General features: G+C 40.5%; 1 protein-coding gene across 1 annotated transcript in view; it reads right to left on the bottom strand.

Annotated features, from left to right (window-relative positions):
* Positions 1-478: 478 nt before the first annotated feature.
* ST6GALNAC3 (ST6 N-acetylgalactosaminide alpha-2,6-sialyltransferase 3) overlaps positions 479-19,101 on the bottom strand; it is a 217,558-nt gene continuing 198,935 nt past the window's right edge. The window contains exons 2-3 of the mRNA XM_065887283.1: positions 1,731-1,838; positions 479-665 (exon numbers count right to left, since the gene is read on the bottom strand). Coding sequence (XP_065743355.1) covers positions 479-665; positions 1,731-1,838 — 295 coding nt within the window. The remainder of the gene's footprint in view (positions 666-1,730; positions 1,839-19,101) is intronic.

Below are 19,101 nucleotides of genomic sequence, written 5' to 3'. Positions count from 1 at the left end.
CCCTTGTACCCAGAAAGCATTTCTTGGGTCAGTGTTTGACAATCAACCATTCTTCAAGATGGCGGAGCTGCTCAGGTTCAACAGACAGCAGAGTCAATAACCTTGCCTCATGAGACCAAATCCCAGGGCTTTTGGAAATTACTCACTGTCCAAGAATCCTGGGCAACTATCTTGAAGGATAATCTTCCCATTTCTTAGGTCGCTCTTGTCATGTTACTGGCCTTTATTTCAATTCCAGTTAGATTATAAAGTGCAGTATGAAATGTTGACCCTTCAGAAAGAACGTAATGAGCACGACTACCCTCCACGAAATCCCAAGTTCAAATTACTGGCAGAATCACCGTCCATATCTGAGAATGTACAGAAACTTGATCATCACTGTTGTTGCCTTTATCATCACCAGCATCAGCATCATTAGCATCACAGTTGCAGTATCATGATCATGTCAAGTGATGTGGCAAGGTCAGAAAAGCCAACATCAAGACACTGTCCAGTTTGGGTGTGTAAATATTATCCTGTGTTTCTTGGCCCATTTAGCAAACACTTTCTTTTCAGTGATAAACCTATGCCCCCCATATGGGGCGTGTTCATGGAGAAAATATTCATCACATTCGTCTCTTCCTTGTTCATAGTAATGGTAGGGGACTTTTCTATACCCTTCTGTCCTAGAAAAGAAATAAAGAAAAGGAGAGAAAGACTGAGATGAAGAATGAAGTATTCATTTACAAGACTCCATTATGTGCCCAGTAAATGCATTTACTTGCAAACCCATGCATGATTCTTGCCCATGAACTCACTTAAAAGCTATTATACATAAAAGCTTTTAGGAAGACATACCAGATCCTTAGTGCCTTAATAAATCAAATAAAATTTATGTATCACACCAATTACATGCAAAAATATAGCTACCCTTTGAAGGAGGAAATGGTGTATAATGGAAACAAACTTTGGATAACCTGATTGCTCTTGCAGAGCTTGAAGAAGCTTAGTGATTTTTCAGAGTAAGATATTTGGTTCATCTGCGCTCCATTATGCTTATAGTTAGGGTAGAGATATTTGATTATGAAGATTGTGGCTTAGTTACCATTTTGACAATATGATTAAAACGCTCTCTGAATTATATTGTGCCCATCATTGGTAGGGAAATATATTTCATTACCTTCATGAAGCATGGAGCGTTTGTTTCATTATCTACTTAGAAACTATCCCACCAGCAGGAATATACTGTGGATAAACATACCCATTTTAAATAAGGATCTGACAGATTACTCACTTAGTAGTGAAATATAATTTCCAGGAATTCTCATTAAGGTATCAGCTTCTCTGAGGCTTCAGGACATTTTGTCCTTCAAGATCAAATACAACCATTGAGTAGACAGCCATCTATCAACCATTAGAGCAGCAGAAATGACAAACCTGCTTTGCAAATTAAATAACCACTGAACTTGTTCTGTATTTCCAAGCCACAAGTCCCTGATATGCCTCAGACTAAGGGAAAAATGTTCCTTCTGACATTTGACATTAGACTGTGGTAAATATTTTTCTTTTTTTTATCATCCGTAAAAGTCACAACTTGATGCACTGACAATAAAATGTCATGTCAGCAAAGAATGCTGGGAAATAATTGTTGCTTTATCTGTTTCTCAGATTTATGATATTAAAATGAATTGTGATATTTTGACAACATATCAGAATTGGAGATGCATAAAAATAATTTCCTGTGATCTTACTTGCAATAGGTGTCATTTATCATCCCGTAGACGTGAATGCCATAACAGGCATCCATGGCCAGAATGAAGGTAAACCAACCCGTGCTGAGATAAGAGCCAGACTGGACTCTGTAGGCGGAACAGAAACAAACAATGACAAACAAAACAAAACAACACAGAAGACATACACAGAGCAACAGCAAAGTGTGATGAGAAACGGGCAACATTTTATCAAAAACATAGCCCTTGTTATCAGGAAAAAACATAAGGAAACTTGACAATCTGTCAAAGATACACACTTATTTCAAATTATCTCTGAATAATTTATAGGCATGCTCTCACTCTTAGTACCTTAAGCCTAGAAGCTATGTTGTATGGAAGAGAAGCCAAATGGTGAATATCTGGAGTCAAATAACCCTGCTCCCTTCAGGTGAAAAATAATTTAGTTGATTTCCCGTAAGACACAAATTAGTACTCTATATCAGAGGACAGGTTTTCTAAAGTTGCTTGGAGCCCTGATGGGAGCTGAGTGATAATGGTGTTATCTTACTTACCTGGACATGTCACTTTCTCTGAGGCTTGCTAAGTGAAAATTGGATGCAGTGCAGGTGAATGACTTGGTCTGTGAAAGCATCTGAAAAGTTTTCCTTCACTGTTTTCCTGGCGTCATGAGACAAGACTTTTCCTTTGTAAGACCTATCATACCAGTCTCTTTAATACGCTGTTATTGAACACCACACCTACCCTGTGCCCCTCACCGTTGTAGGTGCCGTGGATGCAGTAATTATCACAAAAACCAAGGCTTTTGTCTTCCTGCAGGCCAGAGGATTGGATCTGGAGGTGACTATATTATAAAGGTTGATCAGGGAAGGACGTTTTGATAACAGAAGCAAAGATCTGGGAAAAAAGGGGGTGGGAGAGGGTGAATGGGAAGAAACCGTGTAAGCCGTACTGGAAAGGCAGCCTCACGTGGGTAGCCTTTCAACGCCCTCTTGGTCACATAAGAGTGGGCCTTGGGCTCGGAACACTTCCTTACCAAGGAGTTCTCACAGCCTGTGCTGGACTTATCACCCTGTGTGTGAATATCTTTCTCTGTTTCACAGTCAAGGTGCACGCATTTGCTTAAGTGTCATATGGCACGTGGCTAACCTCACTGCTATATCCATCTCCTTTAAAAAGGGGATGGGGTCTTTTGTTCTGTGGCACAAGAGGGTTGCATGCAGGCCAAGAGTCTGTGTCAGCTGCTGGGAAGGACCTGCTGCCTGTGGGGAGCCGATGCCCACTATTAGAGCTGACCTTGCTCTATCTCTTCTCTGTGTGAGGATAGCATTTTTCCATCCAGTGCTTGACTGTGTTGTGTTTTCTTTTGTGACTCCAATACCAAGATACAGTGGGCAGAAGTGTTTGGACTTCTACTCCTAGTGATAAGCCACAGATGTCCCTTGCTCAACAGACCGTATGAGAGAAGAGTGTCCCAGGAAGTGTTCCATCTCACAAATATGAAGAGTGTGCTTGGTATGTTTAAGGAAGAGGTGGGAAGTACAGTGACTGAAGGGGGAGAGTAATTAGATAAGTCCTGATTGGAGGATTCTGTTAAGTTCCAAATGGTTCAAGGGAATATTTGATCTCCATATTTGTCTTTAGCCAAGACAACCCAATCCATCCAATACACATGATGGCCTATCCGCTTAAAACTTTCCCCGCAGGGGCATCTGGGTCACCCAGGTTGCTTGGCAACTGAGTAGCACCACTGTCTTAAAAAGACTATGTTTCCTATCTTCCATCTAGATGTCTTGGTAAACTAGAACATGGCCGGCTCTTCTCCTCCAAACCAACACTTCACCACTGGTACAGCACTCTAGCCAGTAGTTGTTCCCACTGATGTCCAATATCCTTGCTGCAGTTCTCCAGGGTCAAGCCATCAGTGTGCTACAATTAGGACCCTGAATCCTTTGATTCCTTTTTAAAATTTTATTTATTTATTTTAAAGAAGATGTTGGGGGTAGGAGTTTATTAATTAATTTATTTTTGCTGTGTTGGGTCTTCGCTTGTGTGCGAGGGCTCTCTAGTTGTGGCAAGCGGGGGCCAGTCTTCATCGCGGTGCGCGGGCCTCTCACTATCGCGGCCCCTCTTGTCGCGGAGCACAGGCTCCAGACGCGCAGGCTCAGTAGTTGTGGCTCACGGGCCTAGCCGCTCCGCGGCATGTGGGATCCTCCCAGACCAGGGCTTAGAACCCGCGTCCCCTGCATTAGCAGGCAGATTCTCAACCACTGCGCCACCAGGGAAGCCCTGATTCCTTTTTTTTAAACAGGCACCGCTTGGTATCAAATCACTTAAAACAGGCAAGCATTTCAGATGCACGGTGAGGGTTGATAACTGGATTTTTAACTGGATTTATTTTCATCGACTTTGGTTGATTTGGAAGGAGAAACAGACCCAGAGCATTTATATCCACCCCCTCTGCCTATTTGTCACTGAATCTGAAATGCCGCTATGTAAATTGACTTCCTTTGTATCTCCCGGTGTGTCTTCTAAATGGAAAACATTCCGGAAACAGGATCCCATTCAGTTACATGCACTCTCCTCTGTGATAGGAACACTAGCAGCAGCATGGGTTAGAGGCAGGTGCCAAATGGGTGGGAAGACACAGCACAGCGAGGGGAAGACACAAAAGAGCAAGCTGGCTTAGAAGAGAATGGAACCTGCAGTCAATCCTGCATTCTGGGGTCTGAGGAGGAACAGCGATGATGGGACCTGCTTAAAGCATCATCTGCTTAAAAAGTCATTGGAAAATTGGGAGAGATCAGAAGAATAGAATCTTGACTAAAAGCTCCCAAATCGAAACCAGAAATTTTATCTATGTACTGATCTTTTCCAGTTATTATTCCTGCTGAATTGTATTTTTCCCCTTCTTCTTGCCTTTTCCTTCTACTTTTTCTACCTTCCAATCCTCTCTATCCTTCTTCATTACTAGGCTGACCAAGCACTAGTAGAGATCACTAAAAATTACAGCATCTATTTGCACATGATAAGAAAAGACAGGTCTCACATATTCACCCATTTATTCATTTTTTTTCAACAAACATTCATTGTGATCCTATTTTATGCCACTGACTCTGCTAGGAGCTGGTGATGAATATGGGATATTCCCTTAAAGAGCACACGGTCTAGTGGAGGGAGGCACACATGTTAACACAATTAGTCACAATCAGTGTAACAAAGTGGAGTTTCAGAGTCAGTACCAAGTGCAGTACAGAACAGAAGTGAGAATGTCTGGTTTCCCATTCCAGCTGTGCCACTACTCAAATGTCAAGCTTTGGACAACTTGTTTGGCCTCTTTGGGTCATCTTTGTTTCCTTGTCTCTAAAGTGAGATAGTTCAACTAGTCCTACCTAAGGTTTCTTCTAATTTTAAAATCAAATGATTCTGCAATCATCACCTTCAGTGGTCAATCTGTTTTATTCTTTAGCCCTTTGGCAGTTCCATGTTCCATGTGTGTTGGATGAGTAATTAACAAGCATATTAATTGATCAGGTCACATTTAATGCATACTTGTGTGATGGGCATGCCACTACAGTTTTACCTGGCAATGGTAGTGGCTACAGTTACTAATTTTGGAGGGAGACGCTCCATGCTTTCCTCTTTCACACGATTGCTCATGGAAGGTGTTGGAATATCTGAGACCAAAGGCACAGCCATAGCATTGAGGGTAAAGCTTAATTTAAGTGAAAAAAAAATCTAAATTAGGGCAAATTGGTTTTTTTTTTTATGCATTTTTCCAGGAGCCAGTCCCTCCACAGAGTTGCTGTCAAGGACCAAAATAATATTAGAGCCCTGGAATAAAGGGGGGATCGTTTGTGTGACATATGGACCCCTCCTCTGCAAAATAAGCTCCGCTGGCTCACTCTGATCCAGCCCAGATATTCATGTCTGAGAGTTCAACAGCCAAGCTTTCAGAACAGAACCCCATAGGGTACAACTGTCAAAGTGATTTCTCTACATATTTATCTTCTCTTTACCACAGGAAAAGAGGGTCAGGAATTTCAGGGTTGGGCATCTGGTCAAAGATCTTTCCATCTCACCACCTAATAAGGAAATTTTTACATTTCTGATGTTGATTACTTTTAAGCCTAACCTAATTTATTTTGTTTCTGGATAGACATCATAATCATTAGCTCAAAAGCTCTTCAAGCAAGCTGTGTTGCACTTGATTCAGACTGGGAGGTTCATACTGCCCAAGTGCCCTGTCCTACAAACAGCACTTAATTAGACAGTTGCATTTTTTCCCCTGGTGCCTCTGAGATATTTGGGATGTGATATCATGTGAGGTTTCCTACCGATAATACTTGCTGGAGCTAGCAAAGTGGTTTCTTCTCAAAATACTCAGAGCTAATGTCCATATAACGATACTTGCAGTGGAATAATGGCAGTTGCTGGATTAATACAGGAATTCTTCTGAATAAATGCCCTGATGATGATCTGGGTCCCTAAGGGAATTCACTGGCTTGGATGGCACTGTATCTGGGAATTCTTGTAGCTGCACCATTTCTAAACTCTCCTGCTGTGTGGTTGTACTAGAAAGGAGGAAGTATAAATTATACACCCTAGGAGACCTTTGGAGGTTCAATAAAAACAATAACAAAAAGACTTGAGCTGATGTATGTGAAGTTGTTTATGCTTTTCAGCTTAGAGAGACCTAGTGATAACCATCAGATGCCTTAAAAAATTCTAAAAGGGTCTCTTCTGGGACCAAATATTGTCTTGTAATTTGTCACTCATGCACGCATCACTATGTACCAGCTGGCCATCAGCCATGGCACTTTTTATACCTTCCACATTTGGGGATCGATAAAAACAATTATTGTCATCTACAAATAAACAATCAAGATTCCCATAGGGATGATAAGAGAATTTAAGCCCCTAATTCAGTACAATAGGAAAGCTTAAATTACTACAGCAGAATAATGAGCCATGCAGGGGAAAATAAAGGCAGGAGTGTTAAAAGGAAGCTATCAATCATTTGTTTCCACCTGCCAAGCTTTGCATCCCACTGCTCCTTGGTAATCAAGATAGTTACCACTTGGAAACTACTTGAATTTACTTGCTCATCTCTTGGAAAAATGATGTTGTCAACACCTTGATGTAGCACATGCTTGAAGGCATATCATTTAAAATATGATCTTTCATCTAGTTTATTACCAATAAAATATAAGCTACCATGCCCCTTGATGTTTACCCCTGTTCCTTGAAGTCTAAAGGCCATCACATGGCCACAGGGATTCGTTGTCGGTCATGCTGGCCTTATTTTTATCAGTCTCAATATTTGTGGCTGTCAGCATCCTTCATTCACCTGCACGCTTGCTTCTGAGCCTGATCCCTCACCTTCTCCTTTCTGGAAACATATTATGAAGCATTTCTTTCCTATTGCCTGGCAAGCTGAGACTTTCTAGTGAGTGACATTTCCCTGTGGGATAATTTCAGGGGAGGAACTGAGGACACAGAAATGGTTACTTTTCAAAAGAAAACTGAATTACATTGAACTTATTACCTATTCACAGGATGCTCTAATTATTGAGCACCATTAGCTCAATGACTTGGGTTCTGAACTCAAGAAGTTTATACTTTGATGGGCAAAATAATAGCACTTTCTCTATATTGCGATTTTTAAATCTTGGCCTATTTTATTTTTTATTTATTTTGCGGTACTTGGGCCTCTCACTGTTGTGGCCTCTCCCGTTGCGGAGCACAGGCTTCGGACGCGCAGGCTCAGCGGCCATGGCTCACGGGCCCAGCCGCTCCGCGGGATGTGGGATCTTCCCGGACCTGGGCACAAACCCGCGTCCCCTGCATCGGCAGGCTGACTCCCAACCACTGCACCACCAGGGAAGCCCTCGGCCTATTTTAAATGAGACAGTTCTCTGTTGTGGGGTATGTCCTGTGTAATAAGTCCTCTTTCACATTTCACCAGATTCCTCTCTGTTCCAAGCTCCCCTGAGCCCAAAGAGGGCAGTAGACTTCTTGACTCCCTGGTGTATAGTCTTTGGCTCAGGGGGGTTTGCCATGGGAATGTCTCTGACCCCAAATGCAGGCTCTCCAGGCTCTCCTTATCTACAGTTCCCAGTCTGGCTTCTCACTGTCCCACTGGCTTCCCTCACCAGCCAAGCATCTTACTTTCTTCTCCTTCTTGACAAGTCTATCTGAAGCCATTCAGGTTTGCTCAATACTGAATTATTATCTTATCTTTCAACACAGCCCTAGCAATCAGCAAATTCACTTGGCCTGAACCCAAAGGGCAGGTCGTAGCCTGCAATGGGGGATGTACAATGAGGAAGGGAAACAAGTGTCAAGGAACAAGGATGCAGAGTCCAGTTGCCTCCATCTCTGTGCCTGCCTCTTCTTCATGGAATGGTTCCTTTGGGAGCCTTTAGTCCTACTGTTTCTAATTCATTTCTTCCATGAGCTAATGCAAACAAGGTCTGGGGCATTCCAAGTGAAAATTTCAAAAACATAATAATCATTTATTAAAGCCCAGAGAAGATCCAGACCCTCCCAACAATGGAGATTTATTGGACAGCACAATATTGGCAGTAGTTTCTGAAATCTGCTATACTCAGGAGCAAAAAGGAAATTTTATAAAAGAATTAGTCAACATTTCATGTCTTGTTTTAACACTATTGGATCTCAGTTCTCTCATCATTATACTATACTGGCAGGATAAATAAAAATAGAAAGTAAGTTTCCATATATCTTCCTAGGGAGACGGAATACCTGACAGAATACAGATTATTCAATTAAAAACATTCTTCCCCCATTTTTTTTCAAAAGCACATGGATAATGAAAGAACACATTTAAACAAAGAGACTGGCCAAGAAAAACAGCTGGTGATTATCAGTAGCACCTTGGGATTCAATCTAATATTGTGAACCAGTCTAATGAAAGGAGAGCTCAAAGTGTGGAAGCAATTTCAGCTGTCCCCAAGTCATATATTTTTGTATGTCATTCGACAGTCGAGAGCTATGGTAATACTCTGGAGTGGGCCCATTGTATTAACACTGTATATTGGTACTACCTGTCAATGGGACATGCCCAGCAAATCGTATGTCATTCGACAGTCGAGAGCTATGGTAATACTCTGGAGTGGGTCCATTGTATTAACACTGTATATTGGTACTACCTGTCAATGGGACATGCCCAGCAAATCTTTAGGGAGCAACAACTTTCTGCACATCAGGCGGCAGAACTCCCCACCTTGGCTTGAATCATCTGCAAATGGACATACGCTTTTCAAATGGATAAAAACATCGTACTGTGGATGATTCCTAAGAGAATGCACCAAATGAAAGGAATCTAGGCCCGGAAAATAATGCAAAATGGACCACGGGTAAATGGAGAAAGCCATAAATCTTAGAGGACTGTACTACCATCCCAGTCCGCTAATGCAAAATGCCTGTGCTAAGCAGTAGGCTCTTGGACTGTAAATATAACAAATAATTTTCTTGCCGTAGAATCAACAGGACTCTACGACTAGTGACGAATGCAATGAAATTGTACAAAAGGAGCATAATAAGAAATGACTGTGTTCTTTTCAAAATGTACATTTAAAAGTAAAATGGTATAGCTCCCAAAGATGTGATTTATGACTGCTGTAGAAATAGCAGATACCACTCACGAAGTTTACTTTTTTCATTCATCTCAGAAATTAAAAGGTTATTTTGCTCTTACCCTTGGGCTTTAAAGCCCTCTCACCTGGAAAAGTTGATTTCTGGGATTTCATTCAATTTTTTAAATGAACAATGGAACCTCAGGTATGGCAAGGATGGATAGTGGAGATCTCTTTGGGCAACTTCATTAAGGCGGGACTGGTTCCATAACCATTCAGTATTGGCTGAATTGTATCCCCTCCAAATTCATATGGTTAAGCCCTAACCCCCCCATTGTGATGGTGTATCGAGATGGGGCCTTTGGGAGGTAATTAGTCATGAAGGTAGGACCCTACTGATGGGATTACTGCCCTTATGTGAAGAGAAAGAGACACCAGAGCTCTCTCCTTTCATGCTATATGAGGACATAGCAAGAAGGCTACAAGCCAGAAGGAGAGTTCTCACCAGAAACTGACCATGTTGGCATCTTGATCTTGGACCACCAGCTTCCAAAACTATCTGAAAATGAATTTCTGTTGTTTGAGCCACCCAGTATATGGTATTTTGTTCCAGCAGCCCAAGCAGACTAAGGCAATGGGTACTTCTCAGGGCCCTCCCCTGACAAACCTGACCTCCCACTGTATTTTCCAGGACTTCTCTTCCTGAACTCCCATGTCTAGTCACATGGGTCCATTTATGACTCCTTAGCACATCTTGTATGTGTCAGTCTCTGTCTTTTTTTTTCTCTTGACTTGTGTACACGTTCCTTCTTCCTGAAATGCTCTCCCCATGACGTCTCCTGTTTCTAATCTTATAAAGGTTTGATTCCCTCGTCCTTTCAAGAACGATTCGCTGGGTGCACTGTAAGTGTGAGGCACTGCGCCAAGCACTGGAAAGACCAAGTTGCCCCTGATCTCAAATCAGGGTCAAGGCAGGGAGACAGACTCGATGACTATTTTCAAAAATAGGGTTATCAAGGGGGTAATTCCCCTGTGAGTGCTATGAGAGTACTGAGGGAAGAGCAACAGACGCCGCTGGAGGGAATTGGGGAAGGTAGGATTTGAGAGCTGAGCTGCAGATTAAGGCTAAGGAAGCACACCAGGCAGAAAAAGGAGCAGAAGGAGAGCCTTTCAGGCAGAGGGAAGGGGCTGTGCAGCTGCACTTGAGGAATGAGACTAACGGGAATACAGGGTAGCTCTGGTCTGTCCTCTAATCTGGAAGAAACCTCAAAGCATCATCAGTGCCTAATTTCCATAATAAATTATTGGTTAGAGACAGGATGCATAAGTAACACTGACTTATTTTTTTCCCCTTACATTATGTTTTGAAATATTAGAGATATCTTGATGTTCTGTATAGCTAGTTTTTTCAGCTGAAGGAAATTTATAGATCTGGAGAAAAGTATCTAGGGGAAAATTGGCAGAATTATATTTTTTCTTCCTCGTTAAATTCTTCATTAATTCAGAACTGAGAAAAGTGTTAACAATATATGACTAAGAATAAAAACAATTAAAAAATGTGTGAGGCTATTGGAGGTACCCAGTGGTGTTCATCTGTGTTACGAACTAAGTTACAAGGCAGGAGCAAACTCATCTAATCTCCACGTAGTCTCCAAGCCGACTTCCTCAGTACACACCTGAAGGCTCACAACCTGTTCCACTTAAAAGGGAAACAGTTTTTACAAAAACATTTAATTTACTGAGTTTGCTTTTTTTGTTTTGTTTTGTTTTTTTAATTGGAAATGAAAATGGATACCACTGCTGCTTTAAGGACATGAACCCTTTGAAATACCTTTCTGGTCTAGAAATGCTGAGCTAAATGACTTCCATAGTAACATCTCCTTTACCCAGTGAAGCTTCTGGGAGAAGGGATTACACTATGTACACTAACACCTAACCTCCACTCTGAGTAACTCTTGCCTTCCCTGGATCTCCGGTTTTCCTAAATGGCCCATAATTTTGAGGACGTGAGGTATTACGGATAGGCTGTGTGGGTTCTAGTTTCAGACTATTCAAGCTACCATAGAGGCCCTTTGTCTCAACAACAATAGACTTTCTGTCAACTTTCCTGTGATAGATCGTATTGATCGTCTCCTCCTTGAACATGGCTTGCTCAGGCGTCAGTAACTTTCCTGCTTTACGACTTTAGGCTTGGCCAAATGACTTAATTTCACCCATGGACCATAAGTAGAAGTGAGCATTGAGACAGTTCTCAGTGGAGATTTTAAGAAGTGTCACATGGTTCCCATTTCTTACACTTCTTCCCTCCATCATGAGAACAACACATCCCAGGTTAGAGGGTGCTCCTTCAGCCTGGGTCCCGTGACGCAGATACGAGCCCAAAACTAGAGCCAAGTTCAGCTAACCTAGTAGAGCTATAGCTCATCACAGACCTGTGAATACTAAATAAATGTTCTTGTAAGCCACTGAGTTTTAGGGTTATTTGATATGCAGCAAAAAGCTAAGTAAACATTTTTTGATAAATAATAACTGCTATTATTTATGGAGCATTTATATGTACTATGCATTGTACCAGGAGCTGTACATAGGTCATTTTATTTAATTCTCACAACAACCCCATCCTATAGGGAGTATTAATATCCCCACTATACAAATGAAGGTTTGGGGAGATATAAAGTACTTGCCCAAAGACAGTCATATCAGAGAAATCAGGTTCTTAACTAAGTTCTTTCTTGGTTACCGTCATTCTCAGTATTGCCTGAGGAGGTATCACATGTCTGATAGAGCAGTCATCAAAAGACCTCAATGCTTCTGGTTCTATTGTTAACTCTCTAGGCAATCTTGAACATGTTGCTTCTTCTAGGGCCACATTTTCTTCTTTTTTTTTTTGGTGGCAGAATAAGAGGATTGACCTAGGTAGGCTTAGGGTCTTTCATCACTGAAGTTCTGTAATTGTAGTTATAGTAACATAATCCATGTTAGAGAGATTATAAATGTCTAGCTGTATTTTGGCAAAGAGTTATTATCACCACTTTATAGATTTGTGTTTATAGCCTTACCATTCAAAACACTTTTTAGAATTTCAGCCATGGTCGTGTTCAAACAATAGCTTTAGGCCACTGATGTAGATATGTACATTAACTTTAAAAAGAAATAAAGGGTATGTATGTCAATCCCAATCCATCCCACCCCCCTTTCCCCCCTTGATATCCACACATTTGTACTCTACGTCTGTGTCTCTATTTCTGCTTTGCAAATAAGTTCATCTTTACCATTTTTCTAGATTACACATATACGTGTTAATATACGATATTTGTTTTTCTCTTTCTGACTTCACTCTGTATGAAAGTTTCTATATATACACTACTATGTATAAAATAGATAGCTAATGAGAACAGACTGTTTAGCACAGGGAACTCTACTTAATGTACTGTGGTGACCTAAATGAGAAGGAAATCCAAGGAAGAGGGGATATAAATATACGTGTGGCTGATTCACTTTGCTGTACAACAGAAACTAACACAACATTGTAAAGCAACTATACTCTAATTAAAAAAAAAAAGAAATGAAAGAAAGGAGGAAAGGACAAGGGAAGGAGGGAGGGGAGGGAGGAAGGGGTAAGTCCTGAAAATAAAGATCAAGTTCCTAGATTTACTTCATTCCCCAGGCATGGCTTCCTTTCAGCCCTTAGGTTCTGCAACCTTTTAATAAATTGTCCTCTTCGGCTTGTGTCAGCTGAAGGAGGCATCTGTTCCTTGCAACCAAAGACTTGAAGTTGGATTGGTTGACCTCCAAGATCCTTTCTAACATAATGAGTCTATTTAATACTCTAGGTATAAATAGAGGCTTTGCTTCTACTGAATCCTTAATTCTTATTAACAATCACTATCTGATCTGATCTAAGTTCTATACTTAGGCTTAAATAAGTTGCTTCTTTCTAACTTACCCTTCAACTTATCTTGAAATCATGCCCTTCCTAAATTGATGTGGTCTTCAGTATTCTGAATGCTAATCACCTGTCTCTACCTAAGGCATAGGTGCCTGTTCCCTGCTAACCTGATAAAGGTAATTAAAGGAAGGTTTTGGCTTTCTCTCCTATTTCTCTTATCAGCAATTCCCTCTGCATATACTTCCCTAAGACTAAGGAGAAAAAAAAAAAAGGAAAGATTGTAATCAGGTAGGAGAATATCTAAATAGATAAAAGACTTTTTCCTACTACTTGAAGTTTTTAGAAGAGAAAAGAAAGGACTCACTTTCCCTTGGCTTTTTTTTTTTTTTTTTTTTAAGTACACGGGCCTTTCACTGTTGTGGCCTCTCCCGTTGCGGAGCACAGGCTCTGGACGCGCAGGCTCAGCGGCCATGGCTCACGGGCCCAGCCGCTCCGTGGCATGTGGGATCCTCCTGGACCGGGGCACGAACCCGTGTCCCGTGCATCGGCAGGCGGACTCTCAACCACTGCGCCACCAGGGAAGCCCTCCCTTAGCTTTTTGACTTAACTGAAAATTGAGTTAAACCAAGCTTTTCCTTTAGAAATAGTTCTAGCACAGAATCAGACTCAAACTTGCTTCTGACAAAAATGAGCCCTTGTTGACATACAGCATTATATTAGTTTCAGGTGTACAACATAATGCTTGACATTTGTATGTATATATTTCGAAATGATCACCACAACAAATCTAGTCATCATTCGTCACCACACACAGTTTCAGAATTTAAAAAATAATTTTTAAACAACTGAAAAGGATTAAGACAGGGTTTAACAAGGATTTAAGACAGAGACTTCAGGTGGTTTCACCCCATTGAAGGAGAATTGGGTATCCACGCTTGATGCTAAGGTCTCCAGTATCACTGGGGTCATCATTAAACCACCTTCGTCCACAGCCAAGCAGCCAGCTACACGTAAAACTGAAATTAAAAAACTACAAAGCAGCACTGACCTTCTTCTGATTAAGAAAGACCAATTTTTCTGCCACTTCCTGCCTATCTGAATCTATTACCGCTATTCTGAGTTACACGGCTCAATAAATCCTGAAATAAATTATTTTGAGGGGAATATTTATTTTCAACAGGCAAAGCTAAGCTGTACCCTCATCATCCCCATCTATTAAAGTTGTTTTTATTTGGCTCACTAAAGATAATTCAGTTAGAAGGATAATTCAATTAGAAGAGGTCAGAAGTAACAACTGACATATGGGTCTTCAGGGACTGATAATTTTAGTCTCCAACTTAGAGAAGGAGGTTTTATTTGTCATTTTTCCAATAGGCTGAGATTCATTGACTACCTTATACACAATACCTTTGCCAAATTATAGTCTATCATCAATGTGTCAAACAGACACTTATCTAGTTCTTCTACTCCAGTACCAGCTGATTCCTAAGAGGGGCATCTGTCTGCACCAGAAGAACACCCGAATTCAGGTGACTTAGTGATGGAATCTTCCTTGAAACAGTCAAAGCTAACAGTCACCTATTAAACAAGTCACCTATTAAACACCTATTAAACAGTCAAAGCTAACAAAGCTAACAGTCACCTATTAAACAAGATGATTGTCCACTAAGGTAGAATGTTATTCCAATTTAATTCTGCCCAGGAATTTTAGTCCTAAGAAATCCATTGTTCTCTCTATTCTTGAGATGAGATAGGGTTTGAAAGCTATCCAGATTTTCCAGTTGAGCTAGATTCCTTGCCTAGTGAAGCAAAGAATTTCTTTCATGGAGGTATGTCTTCCCATAGCGTTGATACACAGGTTGGCTGGCAATCTGGGGAAAGGACCTGTGTGTCTGCTGCTTACAGTAAATCTGTACCTGTGAAGTCCTTCTGTGCACACCCTCCCCATACCAAAACTTCTCCTGTACGAGGTCCTTTTATCTAAGGACGAGCTTTCTGATCAGAGAAAAGATAACGGCAATAATTCCACTCTTCCAATCAGAAGAGATAACTTCCATGTGACTCTGGAATTCTAGCCCAGTAATTATTTTCCTTATTGAAGTATAGTTGATATGCAATATTGTGTTAGTTTCAGGTGTACAGCATAGTGATTCAGTGTTTTGCAAATTATATATATTCCATTATACAATGATTATTACAAGGTGATTACAAGATAATGGGTATAATCCCCTGTGCAATAGAGTATAACATTGTTGCTTATTTATTTTATATACAGTAGTTTGTATCTGTTAATCTCTTACCCTTAATTTGCCCCTCCCCCCTCCCTCACCCATTTGGTAATTAAAAATTTGTTTTCTATGTCTGTGAGTCAGTTTCTGTTTTGTATATACATTAAGCCCAGTAATACTGTTGATCCAGAGTAGACAAAATTTCATAAAGTGGGAACTAGAACACAGAGCAAAAGCAATATATCTTAGAAGATGCCAGGAGAAATGCAGAACAGAACTTAGAAAATTCCTCTTATTTGAGAGCATCTAACTGAAACGTGAGAATGTTGTGAGCTCCACAGATTTTCCTACATTGCAACAGTCACAAAATGTCAGAAATCTCCACGCCTAGCTATAAAAATGAGAAGGACACAGGAAAACAGTTGAGAAGATCCTCCACCTTGCATATTTGCTTTCACCAGCTGATGATAACAGTTTATGCCCATGTTTCTGACTAAAGGGGCTGCAAAGAAGTGACGAGAAGAGCTACCGAACTCTGAAGGCTGTCGAACAGCAGCAGTAGATGAACAGAATCGCTCCTATTTTTGGAGCCCACGGATTGGCTTCCCTTCATTCCTCTCTCTTCCCCTTACCTCTGCTTAGTCTTAAGTGTCCGTAATCATGCTAAGAAGATGAAAAGAAATACATAGTTGTTTTTTGTAGAGGGGAAATATGAGGCATGAAATTTTGTGAAAGCTTCACCCCAAAATAAGAAAGTAGGTTGAAGGAAGCTGCCTTCCTTCCTTATGAACTGGTTAAAGGGAACTGGTGAGTGATGTCGACCAGCTCCCTCTCCATCTTCGCAGCCACAGTCCTTGTGCTCCTAGGCTGAATATTCTAGACCCTTCCACAATTTTTCCACTCTGGAAAAACTCTTTACTGTCATCAGAGGCCCAAATCTCTGATGTGATGATTGTGATTCCACAATCCTATTCCTTCTCCCAAGGGCATCTTTCTTCCTATGCAGTACTGGGATCCCACTCTCCCTAGAGGCATTGTTTCCATCCTCTGCACCTTTTCCCAAGCTCCATTTACCACCACTGCTACTGATAATGGATTCTGATTTTATTGTCCTGGGAGTATAGTCTGGGTATTCGTACTTAATAAAAAGTTTTTTAAAAAGGGGGTTCCTGGGTGATTATAATGTGATGTGTGTAGCCAGGGTTGAAGATCACTGCTATAAATGCTTGTTAGGTTTGAGGATTCTATTAGAAGTTGAGTTCCACTTTATTATGAATTAAATTAGCTTTTGAGGATTGGCCTGAGAATCTAACCACTGTTTTAATAGTTGTTTCTTTAGGAAAATATGTCCCAATTTATAAATAGCTGACTTGCAAACTGACTGGAAACTTGCCAGTGAAGGAATGCTGGTAAGCAAAGGTATCCTGACTTTTTTTGAAAAGTTTGTTTATTTATTTAATTAAAGTATAATTGATTAGTATAGTTGATTTGCAATATTACATTAATTTCAGGTGTACAGCATAATGATTCAATATTTTATAGATTATACTCCATTTAACCTTATTACAAAATAATGGCTATATTTCCCTGCGCTGTATAATACATCCTTGTTGCTTATCTATTTAATACACAGTAGTTTGTATCTCTTAATCTCATACCCCTGTCTTGCCTCTCCCTTCTTCCCTCTCCCCACTGGTAACCACTAATTTGTTTTCCATATCTGTAAGTTTGCTTCTATTTTTTTAGATACACTCATTTGTTTTATTTTTTAGATTCCACATATAAGTGATAACATACAGTATTTGTCTTTCTGTGTCTGAGTTACTTCACTAAGCCTAATACCTTCAAGGTCTATCCATGTTGTTGCAAATGGCAAAATTTCATTCTTTTTTATGGGTTGAATAATATTCCATTGTGTGTATATAAATGTATCCCATCTTGATAACTATGTCTGGCACACATTAGGCACTCAATTTGTCCAACTTAGTTGAATAATTTTTGGAAGGCAGGCTGTTCCTAAGTAGAAATTGCTAACATTTTTCCCCCAAGGAATTTTAAACAGTTTACCAATGTTTTCTCATTGATGATGTAACAGAGGTACTTACTGATATATCTAAGGATATACCACATGTCAGAGATACAACCCAAATCACCATGCAAAATTTGGTAAACCTCACATGTACCCCTTGTATCCATTTACCTCCAGAATCAGGTTTTCCCCCAGCTTTACTGAGATATTGATGACACATAACATATGAAAGTTTAAGGTGTACAACGTAATGATTAGGTACATGTACACACTGCAGAGTGATCACCACAATAAGGTTAGCTAACATTTCCATCCCTTCATGCTATTACAATCTGTGTGTGTGTGCACACGTATATGTGTGTGTGTTGATAACATTTAAGACTTATTCTCTCAAAATATTTCAGGTATATAATACGTAATTGTTAGTTATAGTCACCATGCTGTGCATTAGATCCCCAGCTCTTATTATCTTATAATTGAGATAGAATCAAATTTTAAAATCCTTTTTTTAGTCAGTTGACCCACAGCTCAGCCAAAATTCCGATTTCATCTATCAGGATTGAAATGTGCTCTGTATTTTTTATAAATAACAAATCATAGCACAGCGGTGGCCATACATGGCATGCCAAAGAAAGGAGAATAAACAAAGACGGGGCTCCAAAAGGTGGGAAGATGTGTTTTTGTAATTTATTGGACCCACAGTAGACATATCAACATCAAGAGGTGTATTCACTGTTAAATTCCTGAAATCATGAGGTAAAATATCAATTTACCTAAGTTAATTTTAGTCTTTTGCATTTTTCACTGCAAAGCAAACTCTCAGAAAATTAAGTGTCATTTGTACCTTCCTGAAGTCATAAAGCACATGCTTAATGGAATCTCGTGGCAATTAATGTCTGAGGTCATTCTACAGGCACAGGGAAGTCTCTTTCCTCCCTGCTTTTGGCTGCCATCATACACCCCTCTTGCCACTGTTGCCTCCAGTTTTGCAATCAACAAAGTCCAGAAAGTGACATTTGCATACTGGCCCCGTAGGAAAAGCTTCCTCAGTCTTCCTGTCAGCACAAAGCTCATTCAATTATGTTCGGTCTCAGAAGTGCCATTTTATTTATCAGAAGGCCACTTTCCAGTTTTTAAATGGCTCTGGACCTGCCACTTCTCTGAGCAACCCTGACTGTAAGAGCATTTGCCATTCACCTCGGGCTGTGCTTGTGGCTAGCAATCATCCATAACTGGTATGCTGCTAACAGGATTAGTGCATGAGAGACAGTGCCCAGCCTTATTGAGAAGCCTTTCTAAAACAAGCTGGCAGCTGCTGATTTGCACATTGCAAGAGAAGAAAACCTAAGTGCTCGCAACTGTGGTGCTGTGAGTACTGTTTCCTTCCATTCATAGTTCGAGAATTAATGGTGATATTAACGCAGCCAAGAAAGATGTCAGAGAGTAGATGGCTCCAGCTCCTGAATTATCTTGTTTAATTTATTTGTTTTAGATGATGGCTCCATGATTCTCCAGGATATGTGCATCACCCTCAACTCTGTCCTCTTCCTCACCTTCGTGTCCCGTTAGTTACTGGGTTGTGTTAACTCTTCACGTTACCTCTCACATCTGTTTCTTTGTATCCCTCTACTACTTTAAAACCCTA

Source organism: Phocoena phocoena, chromosome 1 (genome assembly GCF_963924675.1).
Source record: "Phocoena phocoena chromosome 1, mPhoPho1.1, whole genome shotgun sequence".
Lineage (NCBI taxonomy): Eukaryota > Metazoa > Chordata > Mammalia > Artiodactyla > Phocoenidae > Phocoena > Phocoena phocoena.
The sequence above is the reverse complement of the archived record's forward strand: the minus strand, read 5'-3'. Positions and strand labels throughout refer to the sequence as shown.